Here is a 14,719-nt window from a genome sequence, read left to right as displayed (position 1 = left end):
GTGTGTCGTTAAGAGGGGCTGGTTATAGGGACACCCTAGCATGTATTATATTTGTGCAGAGATCTTTTTTCTCCTGGTAAAGGGCCATTAAAACAGTGTCATATTATAAGGATCAGGTGCTCAACACTCAGAGTTTCTATTTATTTATTTACTTATTTATGACATTTAACCCTGTTATTGGTGCAGAGATTTTTTTTCTCCTGGTAATGGGCTTCTAAAACAGACATCATGTTATGGGAATCAGGTTCTCAATGTTCAGAGTTTCTATCTATTTATTTACTTATATATGGCATTTATCCCACGTTAAAACTTGAATTAGATTGGAACCTGGAAGCATTTAAAAATAAAAAAAATGTCCCGGACAGAGTAATGCATGACCCCTCCCCCTGGCTCTCTCCCTGGGTATAGGTGGACTGGGGAGAGAGCCTGTTGTTAAAAATTGACTAGCACACCACTGTCTAAGGTCGACCTAAATTTCGCGATTTGGGCATCCCCATCCGTATTATCAAAACGAAAGATGGACGCCTATCTTGTTTTGATAATACAGGTTTCCCCGTCCCTTCGCCGGGACGTCCTGCGAGGATGTCCTCAGGAAAACATGGGCGCCCCTTTCGATTATGCCCCTCCAAGTCTCTCTAAACCAGATTTTATAAACTATGGGGTCCTTTTACTAAGGCATGGTAGGCCTACTGTGCACTAATCCTGCGCTGGAAAATATTTTTCATTTTCCAGCTCAGGAGACGTGTCTGGGGGTGGAGAGTATGTCTGCCTGCACTAATCATGTAGCACAAGCACATTACCGCATACTACCCGATTAGCATGGGAGCCCTTACTGCCTCATAAATAGGTGGCTGTAAGGGATTCTGCAGCAATGGCCACGTAGTAATTAGGAAACAGCAGTGCCGGCCACTTTTTAGCATGGCTTAGTAAAAGGATCACTATATGAATAGCTTCTCTATTTTATTTAAAAATAAGTGTAGAACTTTTAATTACAAGAAAGAACTGGGCTAGACATGTATAAATGAATCCAGCTAATATTCAAAAGGCACTTATCTGATTGGCCTCCTAAGTTCACACAGGAACTGTTTTAATAGCTTTTGTTCTTGTGGAAAATCAGCAATTATATTTGATAAAAAGAAAGAAAGTATGCTTAAGGTTAAATGATTATCCCTTAATTTTTAATCAAATGGACTGAAAATGTTTTCTGCTATTGTAAAACATCCTGCTACACATATATTGCAGAACAAATAACTACCAAGTACATTATCCTCTTAACAATTCAGTGAAATACCTGAAATATTATTTGGACAGCTGTCTGTGTTATTATTCTCCAGCCTGATACTATTTTTCTCTTTTCTGTTCTTCAGTTCACCAGTGTTTTGGTCTTTCAGGTTTTCCTCCCTTTAATGAGAGAAATTGTATGAGAAAAATCTCACTTGTACATATTACGGTGCAATTCTATAAAGGTCGCTGAAATTTGTGCACTAAAATGCAGTGTGTTGAGCGCAGCATCTGGGCATTAACGTTTAAGCACTCTCTCTTGTGCCATGCATAAGGTAGGCAGTGTGTAAATGTTGCACATTAATGCATAACTTATAGTATAGTATAGTAAGTTACATGAATAAGTGTGGTATTAGCCCATGCCCGGCCCACATGTATGTGGATTGTGTGCTCTGAGCTTGTAGAATACTGCAGTGTGCCCAACTGGCACTTATGCACGTAAAGAGTATTCTATAATATTGGCGTGTAAATGGCGCTTATATTTAAGCACTAAGATTCTAGAATTAGGGGGATTATATTTCACACTGATGATAATATCTTGTCCTCTTCACTAACCTATGAGACCATGACCATATGCCTTTGCAGACCTGTTTAGAGTTTGCCTCTAATTGGTTCCGATGGCTTCTATGTTCAATCCTGAGGGGGGACCAGATTCTGGTGCAGCTTCTGGGCCTTTAGGGGCAATGCATCCAACGCTGATGCATTTGGGCTGGACTTGGTTGAACTCAAAAACCCACTTCTGCTCAAAAGCCTCTAGTTGTCATCTTCTGAAAGGAGGGGCAGCTAGGCAAGTCATGTTCAGGCATGACAAGCACAAAGTGTGGGTGTTGCTTTGTTGCATCACCCCTATTAGAAATTCCTGCAAATCTTGTTTCTGGGACACTGTGCAAAAAACAGTCTCAAAACACTGATGCTGCTTGATACACAAATACCAGTGCAAGCTGCAATTACACCAAAAATTAACAAAATTTAGAAGATGATTTTTTTACAAAATTCCCTAAATAAAGATTTGTAAGAGGAAAAGAGATTTAAAAAGAAGGCGGTAAAGCAGTGAAAAATGTGAATCAAAGCAAAAAAAACATCCCAAAAAGATTACCTCATTATGGTCTGAAAAAAGCTATGTCTTTCAGACTCTTGTGGAAAGAGAACTGCAGTGACCCTAGGTGACGACCTATATGCTGGAAGCCCCACACATGCACAAAGCACTGCTCTGGAAAGCTCTGGAGCTTTGAGAACTTGTTTACATTCATTCACTCTGTTCTGGACCCATCTGTGAGAACTATACATCCTACTTGATACTGGAAAACCATCAAGAAATTAGGTCTAGCTACATCAGGGTGTTTTATCTTGCTGGAAGGACTAAGAATAAGTCTGATTTTAGAAAATGGAGATAACCCAGGGGCCCTTTTGGGCGCACGTTCTGGAAAAAGGGCCTTTTTTAAGGGGTCAGAAAATGGACGTGCAGCAAAATAAAAACAAAGGTGCGTCTATTTTCAGCCTAAGACCTTACCGTCACCCACTGATTAGCGGTAAGGTCTCACATGCTACACGGGCAGTAGGCATGGAGCATGCAAACACTGCTTTTTACTGCTGGGTAAACACCACGAGGTAGAAAATATTTTCTACAGCGTGTTTTTGATACGCGCCTAATTCAGCATTACCACCTGGGGCACATAGTAGCCGGGCAGTAATGTTGATTTGGCACGTGCTGGACGCGCATAGGACCTTAAGTGGCATTGTAAAAGGGCCCCCAAATGTGGTCAGGGAGAACAAAACCCTCTCTCATTTAAAAAAAAAATTTTTAAACACAAAATAAAAAAAACACACACAAAAACAAAAAAAAATTCTTAACTTTATTTTCCCATTCTCATCCCTTCTTAATTGTTCTTCCGGCTTGCTCACTTGCTCTTCTAATCATATGCTACTTGCCTCTTCAGGTGCCAATAGAGTTCTTGCCTGCGTCATTCTTTTGAAAGAAACTAGGCCCCATACCTGGTACACTTTGATGCAAACTTTCTTCAGATCCAACGTGAGATCTACTTCCATCTGCTTTCCCATGATTTTGTCATTGTCCTACTTTTACAGAAGCATTTTTACCTTTCTACTATGGTGCATTGTAACTATGATTGCAATAGATCTTGGGCAAGGGTGCCATGTAAACTAAATAAATTATAAACGAACATAAACTATGCGTTATTCATATATACTATATAAACTACATCCAGACTGATGTTATTGTATATTGCCTTGGGTGACTTCCTTCAAAAAAGTGGTAAATAAATCCCAATAAACAAATGAATATAAAATCCCAAAATAAAAAATTGTATTATCATTATTAAACAACCTAACAGAGGGATGATCCTCTTGAAGAGATTCACTCCGTTCAATGGCTTCTAATAGTCTTTCATCCAGTGTAGAGTGCGCTTTACTGAAAGAAAAGAAAAACAATGTAGTTTATAATTTCTAGCATTACAATATTTCCTCCTTCTGTATTTGGTATTCACGTTGCACAGATAGTTGCAGGGCCTTTGCTAGGTCAGCTGGTTTCCAGGGCAGTCCAGGGGGATGGGGCTGGCTACAAAAGGAGGAGACAGGAACTTCTCTGATGATGCAACCAGCTCACCGGAGTCCCTTTTGACTTAATTTAGCAGCTGCGTGAAGACTCTGAAGCACTCCTGCCACTACAGTAGAGGCAGGAGCACATGTGCCCTGCCCTCTGGTTAGACACAGTGGCACCCCTCAAGCTTAGCTCCTTAGACAATTTGCCATCCCTGCTTAGAGCCCTGGGTGCTGGTATAAAAGTCTTAAGGAGTTGAAAACTTCCCAAAGTCTTGGTTGTCAAACAGGTGCAGGCAGCGCAGTAAAGTTATTGAGAAAACAGCAGGCACTAGGAAGGAAGCTGATGCTTCTAATTCCTTGACTCTGCCTGTTTGATTAAATCAGCTAGTTACAGTCAATCAACAACAAGATGTGAGGAAACACTTTCTGCTGCTCATACAATGACCTGGGTAGGGGGAGGAGGGGAAGAGGGCACAGGTAACAGAAAGCAAGTGATTGTGTGTTTGTAAGAAACTGTATATGGGGGTGGGGGTTAAAGAGAGAAGACAGAAAAAGTGTTTGTGGAGAAGGGCAGTGAGGGAGAAAAATGAGAGAGAGAGAATGGAGGCACAAAGGGGCCCTTTTACTAAGCCGCATAGGCGCTTACGCGTGCCAAATTGAAGTTAACGCCCGGTTACCGCGTGATCCTTGCAGTAATTTCAATTTTGGCATGCGTCCGAAAAATATTTTTTATTTTCTGATGTGCGTAGACCATTACTGCCCGGTTACCGCATGAGACCTTACCGTTAGGTCAATGGCTTGCGGTAAGGTCTCAGACCCAAAATGGATGCGCAGCTATTTTTATTTTGCTGCACGGCCATTTTTGGCAAAAATTTTAAAAAGGCATTTTTTTGTAGGTGCACTAAAAAATAATTCTGCGTGTGCCCAAACACGCATCTACACTACCGCAGGCCATTTTTCAGCGCACCTTAGTAAAAGTACCCCAAAGGGAGCAAGAGTATTACTTGCCCAAGGTTACAAAGAAAGGCAGCAGAAAATCTCAGAACAACCTAGAAGTTCAACTTCTCTAAACACATGATTACTATCTCACAAAAACAAATTTTCACAACCAAGAAAAGGAATCAAGTTTCTATATAAACAAAGACATATTTATGCTCAGCAAGATTGCATTTATTGGACTGCAATCCATCCTTGGTGGTGAAACCTGTATAACATCAGAGCCAAACTCATAAATTATTGAGCCTTCAGAGTACCTTGCTGTTTGGTCTGCTGAGTTCTGTGCTTCCTTAGTCCACACATTCCGCTCATTCTCCCCTGTAGTCTCTCTGCCTTCTACTTTGACATCCGACAGTCCATGATCTTGAACTGTTTACAAGAACAAAATATTAAAACTGTGAAACATAGCAAAACTGATACTGTGGGAATGAAGAACAGTTAGCTAAACTGAAATTAAATGCCTGGTGACTCAGGTGGCTGTATATTTTACTGCCACAGTGGGCAGGGGTCTATTGTCTGGCTTTTAAATCCTTAAGACTACCAAATCTAAAATGCTATAAAAACAGCGATGATAGCAATCTCTGGTACAATGACACAGTTAACTACTGTTGTCACACAGATAACTGCTGGTCAAAGACAATACTGAAACCACTTGTTTCAATTTAAATGTTTTTATAAAAATACTATTTGCAGTTTTCAATACAATGCCATAATACCATTATGAATGATTTGAAAATAACACATGAATAGGACAATTATGAAAGCCTGCAGGGAGATTGCACCTTGGTACTGCTATTTCATTTTCAAGAAGAAATCCTGTGCTTTGATGGTTGGTTCCTTGAGGACTGCCACCTCAGCATTTCATCTTCCCTCGGTAGCCACCATGTATGATCATCATGTAGCCAATCCGCCCATCATGAGTGGGGCAATGATCGCCCAAGGGGGAGGAGGATAAAGAAGGACTGCTACACAGTGTTGTGGTCTCTTCCTCTTCTCTCCCACATTGGTCCATGACAAATCACTGAATTGCTATGACCAAGACATGTTCCAAAGACTAAATTTGTATTAGATACCTATTTTTTTCATGCTGTATTCTTTGTCACAGTCTACGGGAAGGAATACTTGAACCTCAGTAGGGTGGAGAGACAGGTGTAGGGAAGAGTCTGAGTTACTCAATGGAGGAGGGCCCAAATCTCTGTCAAGGTACTGACCAATGATTTCGTCAGTAAGATTGGAGGTCTGTCTGCCATCTGTGTCACATTGTTCCAAGTGTGGCAGCATATCAGTGTCTCCAGTATGATTACGAGATGTTATAGTATCAGAAGACTTTGAAAACGATTAGGGCCTGTCTACTATCTGATCCAGCTTGACCCTGGTGTGGTGGGGAAAACTGCCTAATTAGTATCACTGTCCCCTAGCTTGACTCTGGCCTCTCCTCCCCAGTTAAACCCTTTTGACTATCGATCCCTATAATTATTGACATATATATTATATATTATAATTTGAAGATCTTAGTGTCTTTATGAATAAAGAACATTTTTTTTTACTGAATATATAAAAATTTCTTTAAAAATATTTCATGTTTCAGAATTTATATGGGGATTTATTTTATGCATTGTTTTCACTGAGAGATTTTTTTCTATTGATATATTCTTTTCTCAGCATATAAAGATTTTCTTCACATATTTTTTATATTTCTTAGACTATCACTCAGACTAGCTACTTTGTGGATCATCTTTATAAAAAAAAATATTCTTACCTATTTCATCAAGTAAATGCTGAGGTGGTGGAGGTAGTTCTTCATTAAACTCAGCTGACACTAAAAAAAAAAAAAAAGAGAGAATTTAAATATTACTACAGTACAGCAGACAGGAATTTCAAAGAATACTATCCTACCAAACTATACTACGATTACATGAAGTTCAAATTAAATAGCATTTGGGGTTGATATTCAAAAGGACTGAGGGGTATGTTTACTAAGGCACGTTAAACGCTAATGTGCTTATACATTCCTATGTGCATGTTAGCGTTTAACGTGCGTCCACAATTTGCGCAAGTTAAAACCGCTAACCTGCCTATAGAGCACCTTAGTAAACATAGGTGTTAAGCAATTAGTGGAAGATGGCATTTGTTTTGAAAAATTTGCACTAGCTAACGCATCACATTTGACCAAAGTCTTGATGTCTAGCCAAACATTTTCTGGTCAATATTTAGCCCACAGTGGTCAGTGTTCTTTTAAATGCCAGCTACTACGGGCTTTTTATACTGGGATATTCAGCACCAGATCTTACCCAGATTACAGTGCTGAATGTTCAGAAAGAACCAGGCACACCCATTAAAGGGGAGCCGACCACAACCGGGCTGAAGGCCAGCGAAGACAGAAGTGTGGGGGAGGGTACAGGGAGGGCCTAGCTAGAGAGCAGAGGTAGTAGTGGGAGGGAAACAAGGGGTAGCAAGGGAGGGGGCAGGAAAGAAGGGGAGGAGCAAGGGAGGAGGAGAGAGGAATTTGAACTGCACAGGAAGTCCTTTTTAATTTGGAAGCAGGAGAAGAGCAACGCCCACCCGCCTACCCACTTGAGAGGCAAGATTTGTCACAGCGAGGCGTTAGACTACAATGTTTACGCACAGCCAGCAATGGGTACACAGCAGCTTGACACATAACAGTTACAAGTTTGGGGTAACTACTGCTGCAGAAAGAGTTGTGTGGAAAATTATCAAGTTGATGCAAATGGTAGGCTTGCATGTGAGCAGCCTTGTTATAAGGAAACAACGTGTATACAGCTTGTCTCCTGGCTTGGGCGGCCGGGAGGCCTAGAACGTCATTTTGTAAATGTGGTAGGTGCCTCCTTCAACGGGAAACAATGTGTATACAGCTTGTCTCCTGGCTTGGGCGGCCGGGAGGCCTAGAACGTCATTTTGTAAATGTGGTAGGTGCCTCCTTCAACGGGAGACACCAAGTGACGTCGGGTGCTTGGAAAACAGCACAGGGGGCCACAGGGGCTTGGTACGGCTTGGCCTGTGGCCCAGAATATGCAACTACGTGTAGAAGCTGTGTACCCGGGTAGAAATGCATGCTGGCATAATGATTAGTAGAAGATGTAATGTAATTTGTTTAAGTTGTAACAATTTTGATGTTCCTGGCTGCGGCCAAAATAAATCCAATTCTATCGAAGATACGGCTTGTAGTGTGGTATTGAAGGGGGCAGGGGTTGATACGTCTGAGTGTGTGCCGAATGCCCGAGTTGTGGAACCTGGGTAAGTGCCCAGATAAAATTAGGACAGCCTTTTTGTTGGCCTATCTAGGCACTGAATAATGACACTAACCGGGTAAGTACTAGCACTAACCAGATAGTACTGCAGTGGTCCCAGTTGATATTCATCAGCACTATCCAGTTAAGTGCCACTGAATATCAGCATAAACACACACAATTGCACCCACCTTGGTGAAAATGCAAACTGTTGTCTACTTTCCTTGAAGTTATTTTATAAAAGCATATAAAGTGCATATGTTATCTTCATAAAATAGGCTAGGTGCCCTGATGTAAAATTATGCTTGATGAAACTAAGGGGCCCTTTTACTAAAGCTTAGCATGAAATAACATAATTAGTACATGCTAAATGCTAAAAAGCACATTTTATATCAATGGGCATCTATGTATTTAGCACATGCTAAGTTTTAATAAAAGGGCCCCTAAACAAATGTCTGTGATTATTAACATCTAGGTGACATACTTGTCTGACTGGACTCTTCTGGACTGGAGGGAGCAGACACAGAAGTTACTCACCTATAGCAAGTTGTCTCCGAATGCATATTCTGACAGATGGGTGATGTCATCTAACGAAGCCCAGTGCAAGAATTGCTCCCTAATGACCATTCCAGAAGCCTTTGAGAGCAGCTCACCACACATGTGAGAACCTTCTTGCCTGCTATCACTGTGTGGGACCATATCAGTTGGACAGCCTGGAACTGAAAACAAGTGGGCGTAGGCAGCTGGAATTGGATTCAGCTGACATTGTGAGCCATGACATGACCCTCCAGAAGCAGCCCATCCTGGGCTGGGAGAGAGAGATATAGAGAGAGAAAAAACACTGGCCCTGTGTGGGCACTTACAGGCAAGAAAAGAACACAGAAAAATTGCAATATCAATGAGAAAAAAGATTTGTGAGCTGTGTGGGAAGAAGAAAGAAATGTGTCCTCACTGCTGCACAGAAAAGATAAGGCTGATTTGGTCCTGTGAGGTGATGATGGGTGGGAAAACACACTAATATGTGGTGAGCCACTCTCAAAGGTTTCTAGGATGGTCACTGGGGAGTAATTATCTTGCTGGATGCCATCAAATGATGTTACCCATTAGTCAAAACAGTTGTACCATTTGTCCTTGGAGAACGTGTATTTAGTTTTCAGGCTGAGTGATGTCATATATATCACAGAACTGATTTTATATATATATATAAAAGGACAGAGAGGGCATGGGGACTGCCAATAAGTAAATAAATTAGCTTTCAACCTTCCTGTAAACTTTTGTGAGGTGTATCAGTTGCTGATACTTCAGATTCTGTTCTTATCCTTGTCAGAGGTGAACACAAAATGCTCTTCAATGACTTACTGCTCTGTAAAGAAAAATGCAAAAGCTAAGTGTACATAAGGCACAGAGCCAACAATATGGTGTGTTATATAATGAATAGGAACAGAGTAAAACGCTGTAGTTTAATTACTGGAAAAAAGCATACACATCAAACAAACCACTGATATGTCTCACAAATTATAATATAAAGCAAAGTTCTCAAAACATGTCCCTGCAGCATCCCCCCCCCCCCCCCCCCACGCCAGTCTGTTTTTAAGAATATTCATAATGAATATGCATAATATATTTACATAACTTATAGAAAGAGTGCATACAAATCTCTCTCATATATATTCACTGGGAAAATTCAGAAATCCAGAAAGGTTGAGGTAGGTTTAGGAACCACTGTTGCAAAAAGTAATTAATATCTTAAAATTTTAGTTTCTGCACGGAGTTATACAATTCATCAAATATAACATGCACATATCTGGGAGCACATCCAATTTAATTGAATAATGAGCCAATTAGCACCAATAATTGGCTAACAAGCAATTGGCACTAATTAGATTTAATTGGCATTTATGCACAATATAGCATGGACAAATCAAGATCAGGTATACATATGTTGTATCACCTCATACCTTATGTAATGAGCTTATCTTCTTGGGTAGATTAGATGGCGTGTACTATAAGAAGCCTGTAAGGGAGTCAGATGGACACTTGAATGACAAAGTGTAAAAGTACAAAAACTAAAGTAAGAAGAAGGGAGAAGGGGGGGTTGCAGTTCCCAGTGTTATCCTGTATTAGCAGGCAGTACAACTGTATTTTAACCGATTGATTGGTTGGTTCTTCCAAGTTTGGATGCGCCTTGAGCAGATAAGCCTGGGTTCCCGTCCATTATAGGTGGTCCCTTGGGTTCCCAGTGATCTCTGTATGACATTGCAAGGTGAGCACCCTTGGGGCTTGGTGGTTAATAGCTCCACACGAATATTGTACCTGAAGTGTAACTTTAAGATATATGAAACCCAACTCCCTGATGCAGCTATTATAGTGAAACATAGTACTATGTCGGATCAGGTTCTTGTGGATTTCAAACTGGAGACTTTCCAATTCTAAGCTAAGTGTTCACTCTTATGTCTAAGTTGACTTCCATACGTTCTGGACAACTGACGGCGTTCCATAAAGTGTGGGATGCCTATCATGTATGGAGGGAGAAATATTGGGGCCAGGCTGCCAGTACGTCTACTTATAAAGGAGGCTAAGGGCTCTAAGCAGTTGAGGACCTTGCTTGTTTGGATGGTGGAGCGTCTCTCTTCCAAGGACTACTCCTGTGGAGGGGGGCACTGAGATAGAGGGAGGGGACTTTTGTTGTTTATATTTACATTGTCTAGAGGGAGGAGACTTTTGTTGTTTATATTTACATTGTCTTGTGAGTTTAAGGGGGGAGGAAGTTTGGGGGGGCGGTTATGGAGATATTTGTCAAGCTACAGTTGTTATGTGTGATCTGCTGATCCTATCCTATTGGCTTGTGTTGTTTTCTAGTACCTTGCTGAATATCAATAAAACTGTTGAAAAAGAAAAACTAAATAATTCTTTCCTTTGATATTTAGCAAAGAGGATATTGAGAAGATACCCAGTCTGAAACAATCTTAGATGAAATAAAGCAAATACGAAATGAAGCAAACCATGGCAAAGCTAGAAATGACTGCACTGATAGAGAGACTATCAGAAAAAGAAAAAAGGGTTTCCTGCAGGGAGCCATGTTCTTTGTGCTGTGTTTGCAGCTCCTAGAACTTTGCAGATTTGAGCCTCTCTCCTGTTTTATATCTCATTATTTAAAGACAGCTAAATTCAACGAGCTGGAATTATATAGCTCCACCATTGAAAGAGCTGATATTTAAGTCATCATCAACACAATTGAGTTTTGAGCTTGGTCCAAACTTTTCAAAAAAGCTTCCTGAATTCAATCCATTCCTTCAGCCTGACAGCTCAAGGTGAGATGTTTTATGGAAGACAGGTTGTTAGTGTTTCCAATTCTGTCTGGATGCTGCTGGATATTTTACAATACCAACATAGATTCTTATGTGCCTTTATAAGTAGAGACGTGTAGTAGCCGTGCTAGTCCACTCTTAAAGGTTATCAATAGAAATCAAACAAAATAAAACATGGAAAAGAAAATAAGATGATACCTTTTTTATTGGACATAACTTAATACATTTCTTGATTAGCTTTCGAAGGTTGCCCTTCTTCGTCAGATCGGAAATAAGCAAATGTGTTAGCAGATAGTATATATAAGAGAAACATCAAAGCATTACTTTGACAGTCTGACAGAGTGGGAGGGTGGGGGTATGCATGGGGACATCAAAGCATTTCATTGATATGTGCCTTTATAAAACAGAATGATGACACAAAGACAAGCAAACCAGCTACAAAGAAAGTCAAACCAAATATTTATTAAAACATGAATTCAAACTGCCTGACATAGGCCGTATTTTACCCGCATCAGGGCTGCGTCAAGGACTCAAAAATCTCATGAAGATGGCAGAGTCACCTCATGAAACAAACAGAATCTCTGCAAACAGTGTTACGTGGCACACCAGATGGTCTGCAAGACCCTTCATCCTAGAGTGTCTTGGGGTTGAGAAATTTGCTCTGGACAAATCTTCATTGTGCAGCAGCAGACCTTTCAACACTACAGATTTCTCAACCCCAAGACACTCTAGGATGAAGGGTTTTGCAGACCATCTGGTGTGCCACATAATGCTTTTACGGAGATTTTGTTTGTTTCATGAGGTGACACTGCCATCTTCAGGAGATTTTTGAGCCCCTGATGCAGCCCTGATGTGGGCAAAATCTTCTTTATAAAACAGGTTTCCATATCCAGCCTTAATAATATAGAAATGCCAATGCACAAATTTACACCTCTGGAGAAGAAGTAAATTTGCATGTACTCTAAGTATATACATGCATCAGTGGCGTAGGAAGGGGGGGCGGTGGGGCGGTCCGCCCCGGGTGCACGCCGCTGGAGGGATGTCGACTCCGTTGGTTCACTGCTTTCTCTGCCCCGGAACAGGTTACTTCCTGTTCCGGGGCAGAGAGAGCAAGGAACCAGTGGAGCCGACGGAGCTCCCAGTGACATGCACTCGGTGCGGAGTGGCCCTCCCGCCCGCCCTCTTTGGTAAGAATGCGCTCCAGGGGGGTGTGCTCATGCGCCGAGGGGGGGTGCGCCGTGCTGCACCCGGCTACGGCACTGACATGCATACTTTATAAAATAATCACTGTGGAAAAACTGTTAGACTTTGTAGACAAACTTTTATAATGTCTATTAAATTAAGTAAAAAAGTTTTGACACTTGATGGATTCAGTTTATACCATCAAGACTTATGCATTGGCGTTGACATTGGTCTTTTATGGGGGCATGTTGTCCGAAATGACTCATGTTTCACAAATGCTTCCTCAAGGCCAACCCCTTAAAATAACAATAAGCAAATCTTGAATATTAAAACTTTTCATATGCCAAATATCCCAAAATAATGGAAGCCCCCTAAACTTTCTAGAGCGTCTTTACCTTACATTTAGCCAACACACCTCTTGCCGACTGCTATTGTTCAGCAAAGATGGTGTCGGCATCTACCCGCTCAGTTTTAAAGGTAATCAGCTGATCTTTCCCATCAATCACAGAAACAAATTATAACAGAGACACCCATTCAATCTCTGCATTCAAACCCTGATGGGACACTGATTGTAATAGATAAATCCAGTGTGGTTCTTTATAATTTAATATATTTTCATAATGACCGCTTTTGAAGTGCAACAGGAGAGATATCACTCAACAGTGAGCAATGCCAATGGTGCATGTTGGCATTTATTAGTCCCACTTGGACAGATAACAAACAGGCAAAGTCATACAAGCTCAACACAATAAAAAACTGTAATAGTTCTCAAGTAGTTTATTTAATACAATGCCCGTGTAAGTTAGTATACATAGGGCGAAGCAGTAGATCAGTAAAACTTAGGTTGAATGAACACAAGTCACGAATCACTACAGGCAATTTAGAAGCCCCATTGGTTTCCCATTGGCTTGATAAAGGACACACAGTAAATGACAAGCAATTGCGAATACTAGATCAGATATATGAAGGGTGGGAGGGCAGTCATTATAAAAATATATTAAATTATAAAAAAACAACAGTGGATTTATCTATTACAATCATTGTCCCCTCGGGGGTTGAATGCGGAGCTTGAATGGGTGTCTCTGCTGTAATTGGGTTCTATGATTGGTGGGAAAGATCAGCCGACTAACTTTAAAACTGAGCGGGTAGATGCCGACACCATCTTTGCTGAACAGCAGCAGTCGGCAGAAAATGTTTTGACTAAATGTAAGGTATGGATGCTCCAGAAAGTTTAGGGGGCTTCCATTATTTTGGGATATTTGGCATGTGAAAAGTTTTAATATTCAAGATTTGCTTATTGTTAGTTTAAGGAGTTGTCCTTGAGGAAGCAGTTGCACACGCTAAATGAAAAGACACCCACAGGAATATGATGGGCGTCTTATCAATTAGAGTGCGCTAAATCCATTAGTGCACCTTAATAAAAGGACCCCTATGCCTCTGGGAAGACTATATACAGATCATGTAAAAGTAAACACAATCTTTCCAAGTGCATACCTTTTACACATGTGTGCGGACATACAATTTTATAAAAACTCTTTTAGGCTTTACACATCAAAGAAGCTTTATACAGTTACCCCTATATAGTTCACACCAAAGTGGATCAGATTTTATCACTTACAATTTCCCAGTCTTGAGATGAATGACTTTCAGGTAGAACACAGACACTTTTCTCACATGCTGTAGCAAAAGTACTTGACCTTGTTATGGGATATGCTTGACTATCCCAGCAGGAGGTATCCACAGTTCTAGTCTCCAAGCCATGTGTCTTGATACTGTCTTTGCAAAGATTAGTGTTGAGAACTTCCTTCTCATCTGGAAGTTAACAATGTGTGTGACAAATTAAAACCTGCAAAATGCTTTGCCTTCCATTCTTCTGGAAGAAAACTAATGATTATTTCGTCAGATGGAGGTGTTCATTAAGTTGAAGATAGAGTTTCCAAACCTGTCCTGGGGGCCCCATGTCAGTAAGGATTTTAGATATATACCATAAATATTCATGAGATTGATTTGCATATCCTTCCCCCAATAAATGCATATTTATCTCATGCATATTAATTACAGATTCCTCCAAAACAAAATTGTGAGGGATTCCCCTGGACAAGTTTGGGAAGCTCTAATTCTAAGCACTTATCTTCTTTTCCCCTA

At 40.7% G+C, this 14,719-nt stretch overlaps 1 protein-coding gene across 1 annotated transcript in view; it reads right to left on the bottom strand.

Moving 5' to 3' along the window:
- The window catches only part of TEX14 (testis expressed 14, intercellular bridge forming factor), a 195,500-nt gene that overhangs the window by 10,190 nt on the left and 170,591 nt on the right, over positions 1–14,719 (bottom strand). The window contains exons 23-28 of the mRNA XM_030222131.1: positions 14,193–14,386; positions 9,345–9,447; positions 6,596–6,655; positions 5,094–5,205; positions 3,626–3,709; positions 1,292–1,401 (exon numbers count right to left, since the gene is read on the bottom strand). Coding sequence (XP_030077991.1) covers positions 1,292–1,401; positions 3,626–3,709; positions 5,094–5,205; positions 6,596–6,655; positions 9,345–9,447; positions 14,193–14,386 — 663 coding nt within the window. The remainder of the gene's footprint in view (positions 1–1,291; positions 1,402–3,625; positions 3,710–5,093; positions 5,206–6,595; positions 6,656–9,344; positions 9,448–14,192; positions 14,387–14,719) is intronic.

Source organism: Microcaecilia unicolor, chromosome 13 (assembly GCF_901765095.1).
Source record: "Microcaecilia unicolor chromosome 13, aMicUni1.1, whole genome shotgun sequence".
In the NCBI taxonomy this organism is placed as follows: Eukaryota; Metazoa; Chordata; class Amphibia; order Gymnophiona; family Siphonopidae; genus Microcaecilia; species Microcaecilia unicolor.
Note: the sequence above shows the minus strand (reverse complement) of the source record. Positions and strands in the feature narration are given on the sequence as shown.